This window comes from Antechinus flavipes, chromosome 4 (genome assembly GCF_016432865.1).
Source record: "Antechinus flavipes isolate AdamAnt ecotype Samford, QLD, Australia chromosome 4, AdamAnt_v2, whole genome shotgun sequence".
NCBI lineage: Eukaryota > Metazoa > Chordata > Mammalia > Dasyuromorphia > Dasyuridae > Antechinus > Antechinus flavipes.
In genome coordinates this window covers 449,098,459-449,120,967 of record NC_067401.1, presented here as the reverse complement: position 1 = coordinate 449,120,967, position 22,509 = coordinate 449,098,459, and the positions used below count along the sequence as shown (strand labels likewise).

Here is a 22,509-nt window from a genome sequence, read left to right as displayed (position 1 = left end):
AGGAAGCTTTGAAGATCAGGAATGTATAGAGGCAATCTTCAACTTCTGAAAGTGAGTAGTTTTCCAAAAGTAAATCCTTAAGTCATTTTGGATTCTGAATGCACTTTCCCAAAATGTTGTAACGCTAACCAAGGTTCCAAAGCCAGTCTGCAAAACTCATAAGGTATAATCTTTGAAAACACATATATTAAGCAACACTATTAACTAGACTTCAGTATTAATACTTAAAGGGCTGTTAATTCAATTTATGTTGCAATAACAGGCAAAATATAGACAAAAGTGCAGAAGACTTAGTGAAGCAGATTTCAGTTCAACAAAAGAATTATTTAATGGACCTTTGCTATCCTGATAATTTAGAGGATTACACTGGGGGAGAAAAATGTAAAGTTCCTATCATTGGAAGTCTTTTTTTTTTTTAAATAGCTTTTTATTTACAAGATATATGCATGGGTAATTTTTCAACATCGACAATTGCGAAACCTTTTGTTCCAATTTTTCCCCTGCTTCCCCAAACCCCCTCCCCCAGAGGGGGGTCAACATTAGCATGTTGACCAATACATGCTAAATATGTTAAAGTTATGTTAAATACAATATATACATACATGTCCATATAGTTATTTTGCCATACAAAAAGAATCTAACTTTGAAATTGTATACAAATCAAAAATGCAGGCGGACAAAAATAGAGGGATTGGAAATTCTATGTAGTGGTTCATACTCATTTCCCAGAGTTCTTTCGCTGGGTGTAGCGGGTTCAATTCATTATTGCTCTATTGGAACTGATTTGGTTCATCTCATTGTTGAAGAGGGCCATGTCTATTCAATGGAAGTCTTCATTGGGAAGCTACTAGGGTTATTACTAAAAACTCACTTTTCTATAATTCTATTTCTATAGAAGGATAGAAGATAGAATAAATGTTATAGGTCTTTGTTTCTAAATAAGTCTAAAACCAAATAACTTTTAAAATGCTATCATTAAACAGTTCCCATTTATAACTATTTCTAAGAGAAAAATATATTCTGTTCTAAGGATATCACAAAATTATATTTCCTTTGAAACTGCCCTCTTCCTACCTTTTTGAGTCTTCTTAATTTTTACTTCCCCCTCCAAACACTCTCTGAACTAGTGACATTATTCTTGTCCTTACACATCTTCCTATTCTATGCCTTTCAAATGGCTCTCTGATACCTGGAATCTTTTCCTTCCTCCCCTGTTAAGGGACAGGTCAATTCTCCGTGAACCTCCACAGCTGTGGATCATAGCATCTAAAGGAGTTGCAGGGCAGCCTTTGCTGACACAGGTGTTGCAGACTGGAAATGAGATAAATTGGAGGCAGAGGGAAGAGGAGGGAGATCAGAAAATGAAATGGCCTCTCAGTCAGTGAAGTCAAAGAACAGCAACTGCCTCTCAATCTCCTTGTATCATCCATTCTACAGGTCTGGATTGGATCTCCAGCAGCCACTGTCAGGTGGCTCCTGTGTATTCCAATAGCTCCTGTGTATTCCAGCACTCCCTTTGCCTAATTCAATATTCAGCTCAAATACTACCTTCTGTATAGGTCCTTTCCTGAGCCCTGCTCCTTAATTCCTCTTCTTAGAGATGACCTTTCAGTAATTCTTTGTGTAGCTTGTATGAACATATTATTAAAATGTAAACTCCTTGAAGATAGGAACTATATTTTTGCTTTAAAAATTAAAAAAAATATATATTCCCAGTGCTCAGCATAGTGCCTGGTAAGAGTTAGTATAATAAATGCTTATGGACTAACTGAATAAGGTAGCACACCTAACCTGTACTTGGAAGTTAAGTATTTTATAAGATAAAAAATGAAAAAGTAGTAAATTTCAGAAAAAGAGTCACTTGTACAAAGGTGCAGAACTGGGAAATGGAATGTTATTTACAGCAGGAATATTTAGCTAAGTATTCACTCTGGGATGTTATTATAAGCTTCTAGGTGCTAAGGCCTAGTCAGTCCCAGAGACATCAGCCAGCTGGTATTAAAAAGCAATGTAATTCGTCAGAAAGGCCTGAAGAGACTTACATGAACTGATGCTGAGTGAAATGAGCAGGACCAGAAGATTATTATATACTTCAACAACAATACTATATGATGATCAGTTCTGATGGACGTGACCCTCTTCAACAATGAAATGAACCAAATCAGTTCCAATACAGCAGTAATGAACTGAACTAGCTACACCCAGTAAAAGAACTCTGAGAAATGACTATGAACCACTACATAGAATTCCCAATCCCTCTATTTTTGTCCACGTGCATTTTTTATTTCCTTCACAGGCTAATTGTACACTATTTCAAAGTCTGACTCTTTTTGTACAGCAAAATAACTGTTTGGATATGTATACATATATTGTATTTAACTTACACTTTAACATATTTAACATGCATTGGTCAACCTGCCATCTGGGGGAAGGGGTGGGATTAGGAGGGAAAAAGTTGGAACAAAAGTATCTGCAACGGTCAATGCTGAAAAATTACCTATGCATATATCTTGTAAATAAAAAGCTATAATAAAAAATAAATAAAAATAAATTTTAAAAAAGTTTTAAAAAGCAATGTAATTTGACATGTTCATTCTTAAAAGGCACCTTACTATTCAAACATAATACAATTAAAGTCACAAAGCTTATGGGAAAAGTGGGACTGGAGCACAATGCTTCAAAACTTCATCAGTGACATAAAAAAGAAAGGAGCCTAACAAAAACAGTACAATTTTATACATGTAAAGTGGTTTTAAAAAAATGATACAAGTAGTAGCTTTCCCCTGAAACTTGGCCTATGCCCTGGGTTGGCAAATGGCCCTTGAAAGTCCATGGAGATAAACAGTGGTGAGAATAAATTTGGACTAACCTTCCTTTGCCTGGCATACTAGAAGATACGCGATAAATGTGACAATTTATTTTTAAAAAGGCGAAAGTTTGTTTATGGTAGGCAGCAAACTGTCAATTAGTTAAGTGGCATATTTTTCTGCATTCTCATTGTGGAAACTACACACATGCAAACCAAAATTGGAATAATGCTCAAAATGTTTTCTAACATAACAATCATGTTGGAAGAAATTCATATTTTTCAAATAATCATTATAGCATAAATGACTGCATTAGTTAAGGGATAAGGTGAGGAAGGGGAATGAAACTTGGAAGTCATCATTTCCAGGTATTAATAAAATACTCAATAGATTTGACTTTAATTTTCAACAATTTTTAAACTAATTCTTCAACTTTTTTCAGGCTATTTTTTTTTAATCTTCCATAGTCCCTATAAAATATATTTGTTTTGTATGAAGCTGGTGACAGGAAATATTCCTCTCATCCTCCTCTTTTTTTTTTTCCCCCTCTACATTTACTTTTCACTGAAGAGCTCAGATTCTTCTATTATTCAAGCATCACCTCAATGCAGAAAATTAACTGTCTAGCCTTTTATGTGACTTCCAATGTCTATTTCCAACTTCTTAATATATATTTCCTCCTGAATATGCCACCTATACTTCAAATTCAAAATGTCTAAATCAAAATATTTTTCTCTACCCACAAAAAATAATTTTATTGATTTTCCTTCCTGTCAATGGCTCCATCATTTCTAAGCATGGCAATTCTAAATTTTAAAGAACAAATTTACTTCCCCTTTATTCCTGACATCCTATCAATACAAAGTCATACTGATTTTACCTTTGCAGTATGATCTTGTATTCAATTCTGTGATATCTATTTATAATATATCTGAATTATTAAATTGGTATTGTAATTAGCCTTTCTAATTCCATTTTCTTCTCTTTATGTTTGAACCAGCATAATACCAGCACAAGTTTTCTTAATCTTTTTTATGCTTGAACTAGTTACCATCTTTGATCTACTGACCTTTTCTTAAAATTACTTTTTAAAGGAATTTACAAAGGAAATGAATTATAGTGAAATAGTTATCAAAATAAAAAGTTTGAGATGCCAGTATTAAGAAACCCTGCTAAGCAATAAACAGGGAAAACATTTTTACAGTCAAAGGTTCTGATAAAGGCCTCATTTCCAAAATATATAGAGAATTGACTCTAATTTATAAGAAATCAGGCCACTTTCCAATTGATAAATGGTCAAAGGATATGAACAATTTTCAGAGGATGAAATTGAAACTATTTTTAGCCATATGAAAAGATGCTCCAAGTTATTATTAATCAGGGTAATGCAAATTAAGACAACCGAGATACCACTACACCCCTCTCAGATTGGCTGAGATGACAGGAAAAGATAATGCTGAATGTTGGAGGGAATGTGGGAAAACTGGGACACTGACACATTATTGGTGGAATTGTGAATACATACAGCCATTCTGGAGAGCAATTTGGAACTATGCTCAAAAAGTGATCAAACTGTGCATACCTTTTGATCCAGCAGTGTTTCTACTGGGCTTATATCCCAAAGAAATCTTAAAGAAGGAAAAAGGAGTTGCATATGTAAAAATGTTTGTGGCAGCCCTCTTTGTAGTGGCCAGAAATTGGAAACTGAGTGGATGCCTATTAATTGGAGAATGGCTGAATAAATTGTGATATATGAATGTTATGGAATATTATTGTTCTTTAAGAAATGATCAGTAGAATGATTTCAGGATTTCAGAAAGTCCTGGAGAGACTTACGTGAACTGATGTGTGTGTGTGTGTGTGTGTGTGAGAGAGAGAGTGAGAGAGAGAGAGAGAGAGAGAGAGAGAGAGAGAGAGAGAGAGAGAGATTGAGAGAGAGAGAGATTGAGAGATTATACTGGGTCATTAACTTCCTACAACACAGAGTTATCTTTGATCTTATTGTCAGGGACTAATCTAAAGGGTATGACATTGATTCAGATTGTTGTGAGGTTTGGGAAAGTAGAGGGAACAAGAAATGAATTCAATCTGAACTAATAATGATATCTAGTATGAGAAAAACACTGACAAAACATGATAACTGCATTCTCAGTCTCATTTTCTGAGGTGATATACTTTAGGAACGAGGTTCACAATATTAGTATTTCCGAAAGTATTTCTTTTAAAAATATCAGATATCATCTGTGGTTAAGAAAGATAGAAACAGGAAGTATGGTCAGTCAATTATCTTTGCAGCTTCCATGTGGGATTACTCAAATGTTCTAAGTATACAAGGATTCGGGTTCCAGTTTTACCATGTAATAAGGGCAAATTCATTTCCCTAGAGTGTGCTTGAGAGTTTTCTTCTCTAAAAGGGAGTATTGGGTCTTAACTTTCTAAGGTCCTAAAATTTTATGGTTTTCTATCAACACAATAACTCTCTAAAGAGAAGCCAGTACCTTCAGAGCTTCATACTTTGTGTTATCATAGTTTATGAGATCTTTCATTCTATGCCATAAACATTCTCTTTTCCCCAAGTAGCTATTTTGTCATCTACCATCTTTCTCCCAGACTTTCAAATCATAGGGGAATTCAATCTATTCAGTTTTGGCAACCATTCCCCAAAAGTTCCAGCATGATTTGAGATATTGAGAAGTTTAAAGACCTATCTAAAATGGGACTTGAACCCAGGTCACCCTGGCTCCAAATCTAGAGCTCCAGATCCATCTACTGTAACTATTATGTCTTTCCTGAGTAATGTAACTGCTACATCCCAATTCCCCCCTTATTTAAAAAGAAAAAAAAAGAAAAGAAAAAAAAGGTCGGCTATTTAGACGACTTTCTATGTTTGTAATTGTTAAAAATAGCATTTTTACATATAAATTTCTACTGAAAATGTACTGATAACACTGGGGTAGGAAACAAAGACTGTTTCTGGTCCCAGGTCTGCCACTGATGAGCAGTGTGATGTCAGGCAATTCATAACCTCTATGAATCTCAGAATCCTTAGCTATAAAATGAAAATGGATGAGACAATCTCATAAGTCCTAGAGAGGTATAAAGTTCCATTATTCTTAAAAGGTGCAATCCTAAATAACTTTCAAAGTTTAAACACACAAAAACATGCTGAAAAAAACTTTTAAAAGGAAACCTAAAAGCCTTTTTAGTAACTTTGAAATAGCTAAATAAGAAATAAAAAAACACAAAATGCTGAGCTTTGCAGTATTACATTGGTTCAAAAACTCAAACTTTATTTTACAGAGACTAATAAGATTTCTTGTTAGCTTACTGCCTCTGACAAAATCCAGGCCCCTCCAAATGTGCAAATGATGTAGGAGGCACTTTTAAGGGAAAAGATATTTACTTAAAAGTTCTAACCTCAGTTACATATCAGAAAGAAAATATCTCCCATCTTAGCTTACTGTACTTTTAAAAAGAGATAGTTTTAACTATTTGACAGCAAGCATGTATCTTATTTAATTTTTTTATCTTCAGCATAATTTATAGCAACCTAATAGACAGTCACAATAACCTTAAATGTCTGTTAAGTATCTGAAAGCAAAATTTCTCTACCACAGTAGAGAATTTCATTATTTCATTATTAAACACAATTTCATTATTAAACAGCTATGAATTAAAAATTAACAATTATTAACTTTCTAACGTAAAATTCATCTGGTACACGTTTAGAAAATATTTCAAGTTTTTGTACAATACCTGTAAGATCTTCTGGATCTGTTACAACAATATGGGCATTTAATTCCTGCAGTTTATGATGTAATTCTTCTAATTTTTTATTTGATTTTTTCAAAATATTGTCCACATATGCCAAATTTTTTTTATCTGTTGTGACCTTCCTGAGATTTTCAGCTCCTTCTTTTATTTTCAGTTCTTTCCTTATTTCTCTTTTGATACGATCCTTGATATCATCCAATTTCTGTTGCACCATTGTGTCTGAAAAGTCTAATTTTTGGCCAGTGCTCACATTTTCAGGAAGGAGAAGGCTTCGAGCATCCCCCTATAGGAAAAACAAAGCATTAGCATTAATTAATTATCCAGCATAATACACAGCATATATAATATCAGGTCTTCCACCCAGATTGGTCCTAAATTAAATATAACATAAGATATTTATATTTATTTGCCTATATTATACCTAAAGTAAAATCAAGATTCATATAACTATTTACCAAAGAAAAAAATTGCACTTGACAAAATTTTTTAAATCAGTGACTTTCTTTTAATACCATTAGATAAGTGAATTAAGTGTATTATGTGGAAGAGGGAGGGGATTTTAGGCTTTCAATTACAAATTCTTAATTTGTAATTGAGGTGTGATTTCCAAGGATTTAAAGTACAAAATACTTAAGGTAAATACATCTACAGAAAGGTTTTAATGAATAATAAAGCTATAAAATCTATCAATGGTTTAAATGGTCACTTCCTAGAAATTTCCAAATGAGGACAACAAGGACTCTAGCCATTCTCCTTATCCTCTTTCCCCTGGCACTCAGAATTTGTATCTAGTGTCCTGGTTTCTGAAAAGGGAACTTTTGATAGATCTGACCTAGAACCATGTTTCAATACCAGTTCCAGGTCATTTCTAAGCCATGACACTTTTTAAGTGCTACCCATCCTTCTCCCTACTATTAACTCCCCTTTATCAGTTGAATATAAGCCCTGAGGACAGGGGTTAACTTGCTTTTATTTATAGCCATATCCTCAATATTAGCACAGTTATTGGCCCAAAAAACCATACTACATGCTTTTTGATTCATTCATTAACATTTTTTAAAGTACATAATAATTCAGAATAAGCAAAAACCAGAAACAATCAAAAACAATAGGCTAATGTTTGATATACCTAAAAACAAATTGAAAGCAGAACTCTATTCAACAAGAAATCTAAGCCAGTGTCTTAACACCTACACCACATAATTTTAAGTTCCAAATAAATACATAAAAAGATAATTAAAAAGAAAAGAAGCATATAACTGAAGAGGATTTTTACTCAAACTAAGGGACAGGGGTAATAATAGAGAACACAGAATTTTGATATAAAATATTAAAATTTTTTGCAAAAACAAAATTGATATTACTAGACTAAAGGATAGTGGAATGGGGGAAAATACTTGGAGAAATTGTTCCTAATAAAAATCTAGTATTCAAGATATATAAGAAACTGACTTATTTAAGCATGTAGTTTTTCTTTAAAAGATAAGTGGTTAGAGGTAACGAACAAGTTTTCAAAAGAAAAATGGCAAATTTTCAACAACCACATTAAAGATTATTAGAGAGGCGCTAGTGAGTTTTTACTTCACTCTTCCCCCATTCCCTAATGTCAAATATGACACAAAACTGAAATAGTAAATACTGAAAGTACTGTTGGAAGATGGATTGATAGCTAACTACTTTGGAAAAGTTCTTTACAAATATGCAAGAAAAGTCATTAAGCTGAAAGGGGGAGAGGGGAATTTTCTATTCAATAGCATACTACTTGCTATACACTTATGAATATAAGGACAAAAAGGCCCCAGATACATTCAAATAGTGGAATTGTGGTAGCAAAAAAAAAACAAAAAGCAAACAGAAAATGTGGATGCTTATCATGTGCAATGGTTAAAATCAAACTGGCTTATGAATATCGTTGCATTGTAAAAATAAATTACCAATTAGAAATTCAGAGAAATGCAAAGTCATATGATCTGATGCAAGGTAAAGTTAGAACAACAATTGCCACAATAACTACAATAGCACATAGGAAAATAATACTAAAACAAAACCAAACTTTGAGAGACTATAATATATCAATCTTGGCCCCAGAAAACAGCATACCAGATAGCTAGTGCTGTACCTGGTGCCAAGATAGAGATATGTTCAAATTATGCCTCAGACACTTACTTAGCTATGTGATCCTGGTTAAGTCAACTTTCCTTCTCAGCCACAGTTTTTTCATCTGTAAAAAGCAGGAAAATAATAGCATCTACCTTCTAGGAAGGTTGTAAGAATCAAGAGAGATAATGTCTATGTAAAATGCCATGCAAACCTTATAAATGCTAGCTAATATTATTATGAAACCCATCTCCCTCTAGTTAATAAATAGGTACAGATGGTAGGTCAGAAATGTTACAAACATTATTAGATGTGGCTGCTGTGTTGGATGCTTCAGCTTACTGGTTTTTCTTTAAGGAAGATGCTCACTGGGAATTGGGAAGATCAAAACTGACATGCAAAAATTAAAGATTAATGAAAAAAACCTGACAGTTATTGACACCATTTTAAATATCTGAGTCAAATGATTGGGGATAATGTTTTTCTCCTAAGAAAAACTATAGATTAAAATAATAATAATAATAATAATCCTTTAAATAAACACTTCTCTATTTCAGTATATTTTATTATGGACAATAATAAACTATATAGACTTCCTAAACTTGAGTAGTGTCTAAAATTCATATTGGTAATATAATTAGTTACAAGTTTAAAATTTTAATCTACTCATTTATAATAGCTCTTAAGCAGGGAAGAGTGTAGCCTGTAGTTAACTTTAAACAGAGTTAGTTAACTACAAAACAGACTATGATTCTTTAATTCTTTACCTTTTAAAATTACACCCATCAGTCTGAAACGAGAGTAGCTAAACATATTCCCCTTACTCACCTCTATCCCCTGCAAATATCACCCAAACAGCATTCCCACCACCAGAGTGAATCACCCCCACATTAAAGAAATGTATTTGGATGTATTTGGAATCAAGATGGTCTCATTTGAGTTCCTGAGAACAATTAGCTGTGTGGTGTTGGACAAGTCATTTAGCTAATCTCTTCAAGACTCAGTTAAAGGCCTGTAAAATATAAAGGTTGGACTTGATGATACCTACTTTAAAAAAAGAAAATTTTGTTTTGGCAAAGGCAATTGGGGTTAAGGGACTTGCCCAGAGTCACACACTTGGCATCAAGTACCTGGGGCCACATTCCAACTCAGGTCCTTTTGACTCCAAAGATGGTGCTCTATCCACTATAAAGCTACCTAGCTACACCTAGATGATCTCTTATGTTCCTTCTGACTCATAATATTCAAGGACCTCATCAAATATGTAACCCTACACCTAGCAGCTCACAAGTCTCAAGTCTTCTTAATCTTGAATTTATTCCTTCTATTCTAGTCAAGCTAATCTATTGCCTGCTGCTTCACAACTCATAAATTTTTATAACTGCTGTTCTCAGTAAATGACAGAGCTAAAATTCGAACTCAGGTCTTTGTGATCCCAAATTCAGCATTCTATTATTTATAATGCCACACTGTCTCCTTTCTGCTTATAAAATTTTTCCTTGTGTCTTGCAATTTCTGTCATATCTACATCCCACACCTCCCTGGACACAAGAATCAAAAATCACTTCCAGAGTATACTTTTAATTATTGTTAATCAGTTAATCACTTTAATTAGTTATAGGGAAGTGTACTCAAAGGTGATTTTGATTATTATTGTTAACAATGATTCTCATTTATGTAATACTTTCAAGTTTATAATCCAACAACACCATGAGGCAGGTAGCATTATTCTTATTTTACTGATGAGGAAAAAAGTTCAAAATACTATGATAAATTACTTGTTCAACATATCTAGGAAGTGTTAGAGACATGAATTAAAGGAGTTCAGAGAAAATAGAGCTGTCTGAGCCTATACAATCCAGCCTGTATTCAAAACTAGAAATCTATTAATATCTTATTGGGTAAAAAGACTCCAGAGAAGGGGAAGCAATCAATGATCACTCAAGGAAACCCAATTGACTTCTGGTCAACTCAATTTTATGAAGGTTTTCCTTACCTCAAATCTAAACTGTCTCTCTAAAAATTCACCAACTACTTCTATTTTTGCTCTCAGGAGATTCAGAAGAATAAATCTATTAAAATTTCCAGAAAAGAGCACTACAAATATTAAAAAAAAAAATCATGCCCACTCCTAAGTTTTCTCTTCTCCATGATAAAAATAGAGTTCTTCCAATTGATCTTTACATAACTGAATGGATAAATTACTGAAAAAGAAAGAGATGAAATTAAAAGCACAGTGGGAAGAGCTGGCCTGAATGAAAAGAGCCATCTCTTCACCTGACATTGGAAGAAAGAAGTAGAGGAGGGAATTTTCTATGTCAAAGGGTTTTAAGATGAAGCTTAGCTAGTGGCTTTAATTTTCACCAGTATATCAAGAAGCAAGGCCCTCAATTGAGAAAAGGGTAGGGAAGGAAGTTATGAGAGACTTAAAGAGTAAATTTTTAGTTTAGCTTTTGTGGAAAATTAAATAGGAAATCAATTAGGGAGAAGTAAAAGAACCATGTGGCTGCAATGAGACCAACTGAGATTATAACATATTGTAATATGTCTAATCAGCTCAATTTTGTGACCTACAAGGCAGTATGATTCAAAGAAAAAGCATTGGATTTGGAGGTAAAACACACAGATTCTAATCCTAGCTCAACCACTCTCTTTTCAGTGTTCAATTTAAGGTAAATTACATCACTCTCCTGATTCCAGATTCTTTATCTGTAAAATAATGGGGTTACACTAAAACATCTCTCAGATTCCTTCTGTTAACCTATGACTCTCTGTATGTGTACACACACACACACACACACACACACCCTACTTTTTTCAAACTGCTTACCATCACATTTACCATCACATATTACAAAATTAATTGTTTAAACTCAAAATACAAAGTCTTGTTTGTATTTTCAATTAAATTTCATCTTCTTAGATTCATCCCATTAGTTTAACATATCAAGAGCTTTTAATATCATTACTGTCGACCTATAGGTCACATGAACTAGAGGACTGGACATTTTCTTTAATCCCCATGAACTATCAAAATTCTCCACAATAGAAATCATTTGCCAAAGGTAATGCAAATTCAGCTGTCTTCACCAGTCTATGGAGACCAAAAAGAAAACCCAAAAGAAAACTCACTATTGATTTACAATATAACACACTCCATTTTGCATCCCTCTTTTCAGGGCTGAGGAAATCCTCTTTTCAGTTTGGGACAGTGTGTTGACCACACGCCATATGGCATGAGAGAGGGAAAAGAGAATGTAGCAACCCACCAAACCTGGGAAAAGCACAGCATCTAGCTGAGGTCAGAGGTGTCTACATGTTAATGAAGTTGGGGAAGGACCTCCGTTGGTGAATTATCCATCATAAGAGGAGGCTGAAACACTTTGAGATATAGCCCACAAGGAAATCATAATTAGAAGGGAAAGAATTAGAAAGAGAATAATAGGGAAAATGGGGAAAGTGATATGTGTGCTGAATTTTCTTCAAAGACCTTGAATATAAACAGATTAACAGGAAAAATGACATCACTAGAAGGAAATATGACTTCCAGATTTAATAAGTGAGTTCAAGGAATACTGCAAACCAAAGGAAAATGTTCCAACACTAAAGCAGAAGACCTTTGTAATTTTAGGAGAAGATGGAAATAGAACACACTATTCCAAAGAGGTTTAAAAAAAGAAATGAGAATTGTGAGAGAATAATTTGTCTTCCGTAGCAAAAATGATGAGCAAAATAGGAAAACATAATCTGCAATGGCAAGCCTCACAGGACAGGAGAGGGAGAGGGAGAGTAGCAAATAAAGACAGAGAGGTGAAGGACCATCTGAAAGAAAAGCAAAAAAAATAGCATTCCAAGAAAATAAGCTCATTAAGCAAATAAAACATACTCATCTGGAACCTAAGGATCACTTATAAGTCTCCCAGAAGAACACAACTAAAATAAAAACCTTTAACACCATAATGACAGGGGTGGGGGGACAGAAGAAAACATCCACAAACTTCTAAAAGTAGAAAATGCAAGTCCAATAGAAAAAATTAACAGATAACTTCCAGGATGGATGGATGGATAACATAACATAACATAACATAACATAACATAACATAACATAACATAACATAACATAACATAACATAACATAACATAACATAACATAACACCCCTAACACTGCAAACTCCAGAATACACATTGTCCTGTGGAATTTGACAATTCAATTCAGACACGCAGGACATAATAAGCTCTGCAAGCTAAAGAACTTCAAATATAAAGGAAAGAACTTTTGAATTATGCAAGACTATTCTGTACTCTCTAGAAAACATAAAAAGGAATAATATGTGTTTGGAAGAGCAATAGAGTTCAAGATACAGCCCAGGGTGATCTACCCTAAAAATCTGAGCTTAATTTGGGGGGTAAGAGGGGAGAAGAAAAAAGACACTAATAAAGATGAATTTGAAACATTTTTAGAAAGAGCAACAGAACTGAAAACATATTTGCTCCTCAAGCGTTCTAAATAACAGAAATGCTGAAAGAATTAATAAATGTAACAAACAAACAGCAGTAGAGTGACAAGAGTGATCAGTAAGAGTCTTTCTTTTTAAATATACACAAGGAGATAGATAAAAGGAGAGATCTGGGAGAGGGAAAAGTGAAGGGGCAGATGAAGCATTATGGACAAAAACTATTAACACACTGTCTACAAGTGAATCAATGCTTTTTTTTTTTTTTTTTTTTGAGACTATAATACGGGAGGGTACACAAAAAAGGAGGGGAGGAAGTAGGGAAAAAGAGGAATGTGGGATACACGCGAGTCAAATCAAGAGCTAACAATGAGGAGATGTGGACCTCTTGTCTCAGAAAGAAAAGAGCTCACAAGGGGATGGGTAAGAGATGGGAATGAAAAAGAAGGGGAAGGAAAGCTTTACTTTGAAGAGAGGAAGGGTTCCCCTGATGAATGCTCTTATGGATGAAGAGAGATAAAGACCTTACACTAGATGGGGTATGGCAGTTTAGGTATCTGAAGTCTACTTAGCTGACATGGGAATATACAGGGAGTTGGTTGGAATCTCTTGGGGCCAACTGGCATATGGAGAAGTGGGGGAGCATGGACACAGGGACATTTTGAGGCAAATGTGGAAAATAAAAGGTTATATATGGAGAGGGAATAGATTAGTGGTAGATGAAATGATCAAGGACCCTGTAGTGAAGGGACTCAGCCAAGGGGCAGGGTCTTCTTTAGATACCTGCAATAATTGGCATTGTTTTGAGAGTGACCGCAAAATGGAAAAGAATCCCTGAGGCAAGCACTACAAGGCAGTGGCAGACCATTCTGAGAGAGAAAAAAGCCATTTAGAATAGATCCTGAAATCTTTGATTGCATGAAGAATATATAGAAAAAAGAGCCATGATTCAGAAAGTGAGAGTCTAGAATAGAGAGGATAGATAAGGAATAGAATGAGAGAAATTCTTTTGGGAAAAGAGATACAATAAAATTGGATTTTAAAAAAATGATAAACAAGATTTGCTGAAAGAATGAAGAAGGGAAAATCTATTTGGTTAAGTGAAAGAAAAAAGGAAAAGGAAGAAATCTATAACCAGATAAAAAGGAGGAGACAAAAAGGAACTAATAAATGAAATATGAAAGGGAAAGGAATAACAAAGGTGAAGAGAAGAGAGTCAGTAGAAAAAGGCTACGTTAAGATTAAAATAAATGAAGAAACATAATAATGTATGTATGGGGGTGGGAAGAATCTTCATTTGGGGGAAATAACTCTCAATTTTAGAGATACATGGAGGAAATAAAATCTATTCGTTATTCTAAACGTGAATTGATTAAACAACCCAATAAAATGAAAATGTGATAAACTGGATAAGAAAACAAAACCCTACTATCTGTGGCTTACAAGAAACACATTTTCAAAAACAAAGACATACGCAGAATAAAACTGAAGAGGGATGGAAAAATGCATAATGCATCAAGAGAAGTAAAAAAAAAAAAGAAAGAAAAAAAAGCAGGAGTGCCAGTATGCTGACAAAGCAAAAACAAACACTCAAAAAATAAAAGAGGACAGACAAGGAAACTACATTATGTTGAATGAACCAAAAACAACAAACCAATTTATCAGTAATAAACTCATATGGTCCAAATTCCTTAACATCCAAATTCATAAAGGAAACATCTAAATTTCAAAATCAAACAGGAAAACAGGAAACAATAGACAGAAGACTTTAATATCACTATTGGTTTTGGCTAAATCTAATAGAAAGACAAACAAAATGAAAACACAATGAACTGAACAAATTTCTGGAGAAACTAAAGTCAAAAGTCTCATGGTATCCTCTGAGATAGCAAAAGAATACAAACATTTCTCTGCAACACATGAAACTTTTTCCAAAACAATAAATGACCATATGCTATTGCACAGGGATACTGCAAACAGATATAAAAAATAGTTAATATCCTTTACAGATAATTTTTTTTAAAAAGTTCATGAAAAGATATGCCATATAGAAACTTACTAAAAAAAAAACCCTTAAATAATGAGTGGGTCAAAGAACAAATCAAACAAACAATGAATGTAAAAGAAAATGAAAATGATGAAACAACATACCAAAATTTCTGGGATGCAGCTAAAGCAGTCCTCAGGGGGAAAATCATATCCTTACAAACATACATTAACAAAATAGAAAAAGAGAGAATTAATGAACTGAATAAACATTTGAAAAACTTAGAAAAATAAATAAGCAAACCTAAAATAAGCACAAAAGAAGAAATGTCAAAAATTAGGAGAAACAGATGAAGGAGGGATTAAAAACCCATAGAAGGGCTAAGTAAAGTTAAAAGCTAGTTCTTTGAAAAACCCTTAATGGGAATAAAAAGAGAAGAGAAAACCAAACTTAAAAAAAAAAAAAAAAAACACAGCAAAGAAGATAAAAAAATACAGCAAAACAGGAAGAAATAAAAAGAATGGTTGGAACATGTTATGCATAAGAATATACTAACTAAACTGAGAGAATAAAAAAAAGAGGAATACCTTTAAAAACATAAAATATCCAAACCACTTTAAGACAAGGAGTTCGAATAACTCAATTTCAAAAAAGGAACTAAATCTAGCTGTAAGGAGTTACCAAAGAAAAAAACTCTTGGTCCTGATGGATTCCCAGGAGAACCTTAGCAAACTTTTAAACAGCAATTAGCCTATAATTCATAAATTATTCTCAGAAATTGAGAAAGATAGCACCCTACCAGAATCCTTTTAGGAGACAAATAATAGTCTTACTACTTAGCTCTGGGGGAGGTAAATCATATAAAGAAAACTATAGACCAACAACTATAATGAACATTGATTCAAATTTTAAACAAAATCCTATCACACAGATTGTCACAATTCACTCAAGAAATCATTTGTGATGACCGCATATTTTAAAATCAGCCGGAGTCAGGAATTCAGGTTAAGGGAAAATCCTTGATCTTTATTCTTTGCGGAGGTGAAGGGGAAATGGCTATATGAAGTGAGAACAGTCACAAGACAACTCTCCCCAGCAGTGCCTCTGCTTCTCTCACTCTACCCACGAAATTGCCTCTACGTCATTTCCTATACAACCCATCAAAACTTGCACAGAGTGGGCGGGGCCATTCTTTCTCCAAGTATATATTAATAGAGTATTGTCCAATTGCTATTTAGCCTCACATGCTTGGGTCCTCAATGAATCAACTTGAGCTTCAGCCCATTACAATCATTCATTATGATCAAATGTAATTCAGGGATGCAAGAGTGGTCCAACATTAGGAAATCAGTCCACATAATCATCTTAAAAACCAAAACATGCAAAACTACATGATCATTATGATAGCTACAGAAAAAGCACTTGATAAACTCTCTTATGCTAAAACTACAAATAAGAGTGACTATAACAGAAAACACATCTAAAGAAAAACAAATCAAGCATGATAAGCAAAAGGAATACACTAGAACTTTTCCAATAAATGAGAGTAACATGAGATGTCCATTCTCTCCACTATTATTTAATATACTTCTGGGAATAGCATCATCACTAAAATAAAAGAAAAAATAATAGCATTATCACTATACAAAAAGATAAAAGAAATAAAGAGAGGTAAAGAAGAGATAAAATCATCTCTGCTGATATATGGGTTACTTGGAAAATGTTAGGAATTAGCAAAGATACGAATTAAGATGATAGCCTTGGCAAAGATGCAGATTACAAGATAAATTTTCAGAAATCAATAGTATTTACATGTAATAATAGTAAAATGCAAACAAAACAAAAAAAAATCATAGGAAGAGAAATCCCATTCCAATTAACTATAAAGTATATAAAATATCTGGGGATCAACCTCCCAAATTACTCAAAATACTTGTATAGATTCAAATATAGTGTTCCTTAAAGGAATAAAAAATGTAATTGGTTGGAGGAATATACAGTGCTTATGGACTTAGGACATACCAATATAATAAAAAATAACTCCCACCAAAATTAATTCATGTTTTTAATTTACAGCAATCAAAATACCAAGGGGATAAAATAAAGGATAAAACAATTATAACATTTATTTAAAAAAAAACAAAAGATTCAAAATGTCAATGAAAATAATGAAAAGGATGAAAAGAAAGTATTACTTCCAGACATCAAATCACTCACACACACATGCACATACACACACATAAAGCAGAAGACATCAAAACCATCTGGTATTAGTTTCAAAAACAGAGACAGACTATACAAAGGAGATTGAGAAATAACAAAACTCGATGTTTGATAAAAGCTGAAAATTACCTAGGAAAAACTCCCATTTGACAAAAACTGCTGGGAAAACAAGAAAGCCATCTGGATGAAGGTAGGCTTGGATTAACACTTTATACCATTTTCCATAATTTATTCTAAACATGTATTTATAAAAAATTCTGAAAGTAAATGGAACATATACCTCTCAGAGTTATAGATAGATGTATTCTTAACCAAATACTCAATAGAGGCAATTAGCAAAGCTAAAATAGACAACTGATTACTTTAAAATAAAAAGCTTCATAGACAACATTAATGCATAAAAGAAGAAGGGAAGGGCTCTACTCCTTTCCTTGCTCCCTCTACTAAATATGCAAAAGCTTCTGTTTAGATTGTGAACTCTTTAAACTTGCTTAGAGTTCCATATAAATTTCTGTAGTAATAAACCTAAGTTTTTTCCTTTAACATATTTTTGCTTATTAAGTTAATTATTTCCCAATTGCATGTAAAAATAATTTTTTGCAATTATGTAGAACATTTCCATATTAATCATTTTATATAAGACAAATAGAAAAAAAATGAAAGAAAGTGAAAAACAGCATGCTTTGGTTTGTATTCAAAAAATATCAGCTCTTTCTCTGGAGGCGGCTAGAATGCTTCATCATTAGTCGTTTGGAGTTGTCTTAGATCAATGTATTCTTAAAAAATAGCTAAGTCAATCACAATTCTTCATCAAACAATATTGCTGTCACTGTGTATAATGTTCTCCTAGTTCGGTTCACTTCACTGTCATCAGTACCCTGAATTCTTTCCAGGTTTTCCTGAAATCATCCCTGCTTGTCATTTTTATAATGCAATAGTATTCCATTACAATTACATACCACAACTTTAAACCTACCTTTTCCAAGTTTTGTGAAGTTGCAATTGCCTTTTGGCAGGCATATATTATGAATGAATGAAAAAAGCATTTGTTAAAATACTTAGCACAGTATTTAGCACAGTTCTAAGCATCAGAGATAACAAATAGAAAAGATATCCCTGTTCACATTCTCATAAGGAAGACAAGAGTTTAAGATGAAAAGGTTAAATGGTCTTTAGGATACAGTGGCTAAGTACATAGTAAAAGCTCTTCTTTAATGTCATTTCCTTTGAGAAAACAATTATTTGTTTCTGATGCTGAACCCTTTGACAGTGCCAAGAACTTTGGTGGCTAAAACTTCTTTTCATAGATCTTCAGCAATTATGGCTACAAACAGTAGCCAGGCCACTTCTCCACAACAGGGTTATTTCCTTGGATGATGGTTGAGATGAAGCAGGAGGTGATATCTTGCCTGTGGATGGTAGTGTGGGTCTTGGTGATAGGGAGGAAAGTAAAACCCTTCTCCACCTTTGATTAGGAAGTTCCTCCCTCAATGAAGGCTTCAAGAATGCTTTTTCTACTTCAGGGTACTTTCCTGCTTTGCCACAGTTGACTTGCTGCCTTATGACAACGGATTGCAAATGGTTGAGATGGCTGGTCCTTTTCTTCATGTAAGTTACATCCATAATGATAACTGCCAGTGCTAGTAGGAAATCAAGTCCAGTGGTTTGGAAGTACAGTTCCTTTTAGGTCTTCTATACTTATGTTCTTGTTTGTGACTAATGGTGGTGGTGATAGTGGGGATGAGAAAAGTTGGCCCATTTTCAACAGTGATTGCTTCACTCAATTTTGTTTTGAAAAGTCAAACTGGAGACAGGGACACCTGACTTTGGAGCTTTGCTATTCCAATGAATTTGTAACTCCAGTTCCTTCAATATATAATATATATTGCTATACTTAGACCTATATCTATTTCTCCACATGTTTATCAGCATAAACACACATAACATATATCTTCCATCTATATATCAGTCAGGAATTGTGCTATTCCATGATTTTCAGTTACAAAGTTGGGCCTTTTAATTGGAAAAGATAGAGCTTATCAGAAAAAATGAGCTATTTTGTTAAGGCAATACAGCTTACTTCTTTCCTTCAATCCAATTTAGGATCCATTCCCACTGTTTCTCCAAGATAAATATACTGATAAATCAACTTATGCCTATCTAAATACATAAAATAGAGCAGATATTGTTTATCCATGTTTTATTTTGTTTTTTTACTTCACACTTCTCAGATTGGCTAAGATGACAGGAAAAGATAATGATAAATGTAGAAGGGGATGTGGGAAAACTGGGATAGTAATTTATTGTTGGTGGAGTTGTGATCCAATCATTCTGGAGAGCAATGTGGAACTATGCATTTATTTTTTTCTATATAATTGGTTAGGCTGATTAAGGATCTTCTTAGGAAGATCTTCAATGAAAACAGTCAGTAATGTCACCCATAAACAGCAACATTTAGAGGGTCTCATCACCTACAGCAATGATATCAAAGTCAAATAGAAACATATATTGACTTGAAAACCATAGATACACACGCACAAATATATGTATAAATTTAGATGTACATAGGTGTTATACTGTATTTTTTATTCATTTTATTAAACCTTTCCCAATTCCATTTAATCTGATATCCTCAGTACTAGGATGGTCAGTGGGCCTCAAGTTTGACACCTTTGGGTCTATGGATATCTCTCATTTAGACTGAGCTACCAATCCTCCAAAAAGTTAACAAATACTTTGACAAGTACTAGTTTATTCAATTCATGCAGTGATATTAACAATCCAAAAGTTGAGGGAAATTGTCACATTCTTCAAAGAATTCGGTAGTTTTAATTTATGTATAGAAGTGTTAAAGAATTGGACTTAAAAACAAACCCCAACCCAAGCTGCTCTGTTTCAACAAATTTTTTTTAATATATATTTAATAGAAATCAATCCATTTCCCGAACTACCTACTGGATATTTTAGAAGGGGCATTCACCAAGTATCAAAAACTCATGTTCAGAAAAGAATTCATGTTATCTTTCCTCAACCTCTCCTATCTACCTTTTCTACTTTTACCAAAGGCACCAGTATTCTTCTAGTCACCCAGATTTAAAACTTTAGTCAACTACCTCAATACTTGCCAAACTGATTTTGCTTAGCATGGGTCTGATCAAATATATTACTCCCCTAACTCAAGGAGCATCCTTCTTGCCTTTAAGGCAAAATGTAAAATTCCTCTTTTGGGAACTTAAATTTCTTCACAACAAGATTCCCCTCACCTTTCCAGTTTGAGACCTTATTTCCCTCAATCACTCTGCAATTAAACCAAAATGGCTTTCTAGCTGATACTCACAAAACTCCCTCATCACTGTCATCTATGCCTTTGAGTAAAATATCCTCACACCAGAAATGTATTCCCTTCTCAGCTCTTGCCACTTGAAATCTTTAGTTTTCTTTCAAGGTTCAGCTCAAATGCAACATACTATCACAGACCGTTCTATTGCTATTAATTCCCTGTTACCCCAAATCATGGCCGATCTATCTCTGACACATATACGCACGCATGCATGCATATAACCTCTGAGATAATTGAGTTTAGTTCCATACTATAACAATAAAACTATTATTTCAATAAAGCAATACTTTTGGCCTTCTAGTGCATATAAAAGTTATGATGCATAATAAATAAATCTTTAAAAAAAACACCCCACTACATATTTTAATTAAGAATTACTTTATTGCTTAAAAAAAAAGACAAAAGACAAAAAAAAAAAAAAAATGCTGTCACCCAAGCCTTCAGTGAATTGAGTTGTGATTTTTCTGTTTGTTAGTGGAGAGTCTTGCCTCCATGTGTTTGGGGTGTTGACTGATTAGGATGGCTGTGACCATTTCTTAAAATAAAACAATAACACCCCATCAACTGACTCTTCCTCTTGACCATTTAGGGACCATCATAGATTATTAATTGGCCTAATTTCAATATTGTTAAGCCTCAGGAAACAACAGGTAAGGAGAATCCCTTGAAAGCAGAGTTTTTTTCTCCTTTTATTCTTAGTGTTCTAGAACATAATAATGCCTAGTAAGTACCTGCTAATTAACAACAAAAAGTACTATTGGAGTACTTATTACAGATTCCCTAGAATTTGTATTTATTGACCTAACCCTAGAGTGTAATTCTATCTCTGATTTCCCAGGCCCTGCATGCAGTAAATCCAAGGAACAGTATAAAATAAACCTGTTGGTAATATTCTATTTGTTTCAAAACACGTAACTACTTTTCAGTTGCTAAATAACAAAATCCCAACAAAGAACAAGTTCAAATGTCTAACTCCAGCTTTTAATTAACTATTTTTAGCATGTATGTATCTTCTACTGGCAACAAAACTATCTTCTCCTTGAAAGCAAGGTTCTCTTGGACACATTTCTTAGGTGAAGTGTCCTACCCATTAGTTAGTATCTATTTGTTTTTCAATTCTACAGTGAGGTGGCACAATGGGCAGAATACTGGATATGGAGTTCATAAGAACTCAGTCCAAATATGGTCTCAAATACTTATTAGCCATGTGTCCCTTGCCAAGTCACTTCTATTTGCCTCTGTTTCCTCAACCATAGAATGGGGATAATAACTACACCTATTTTATGAGATAATTAATAATTGTAAAGCACTTAGCACAGTACCCAACACATAACAGATACTACATAAATTTAGCTATATTTATAAAGCATATGCACAGAGTATAGCCAAGATTGGAAGGGAAACATAAAGTTGAGAAATAATTTTTACAGCCAGTGTTTCTGATAAAGGCCTCATTTATAAAATATATAGAAAACTGATTCAAATTTATAAGAATACAAGTCATTCCCCAATTGATAAATTCAAAGGATATGGAAATTTTAGATAAAAAAATTAAAGTCATTTATAGTCATATTAAAATATACTCTAAATCACTATTAGAGAAATGCAAATTAAGACCTCTCTGACATAGCAATTCACACTTCCCAGATTGGCTAAGATGACAGGAAAAGAAGATAAATTTTGGAGGAGGTGTTGAAAAATGGGGACACTAATGTACTGTTGGAGTTGTGAATTGATCCAACCATTAGGGAGAACAATTTGGAACTATGTTCAAAGGAGTATAAAACTATGCATACCCTTTCATTCAGCATTGTCACTACTGGGTC

At 33.6% G+C, this 22,509-nt stretch overlaps 1 protein-coding gene across 3 annotated transcripts in view; it reads right to left on the bottom strand.

The window, feature by feature from the left end:
- Positions 1-22,509, bottom strand: part of PKN2 (protein kinase N2) — a 181,389-nt gene that overhangs the window by 96,216 nt on the left and 62,664 nt on the right. For 2 of the 3 annotated variants that reach the window (XM_051999330.1, XM_051999332.1), the window contains exon 2: positions 6,564-6,864. In XM_051999330.1, coding sequence (XP_051855290.1) covers positions 6,564-6,864 — 301 coding nt within the window. Of the gene's footprint in view, positions 1-6,563; positions 6,865-8,747; positions 8,803-22,509 lie in introns of all 3 variants that reach the window. The other variant, XM_051999331.1, reaches the window with a different exon arrangement.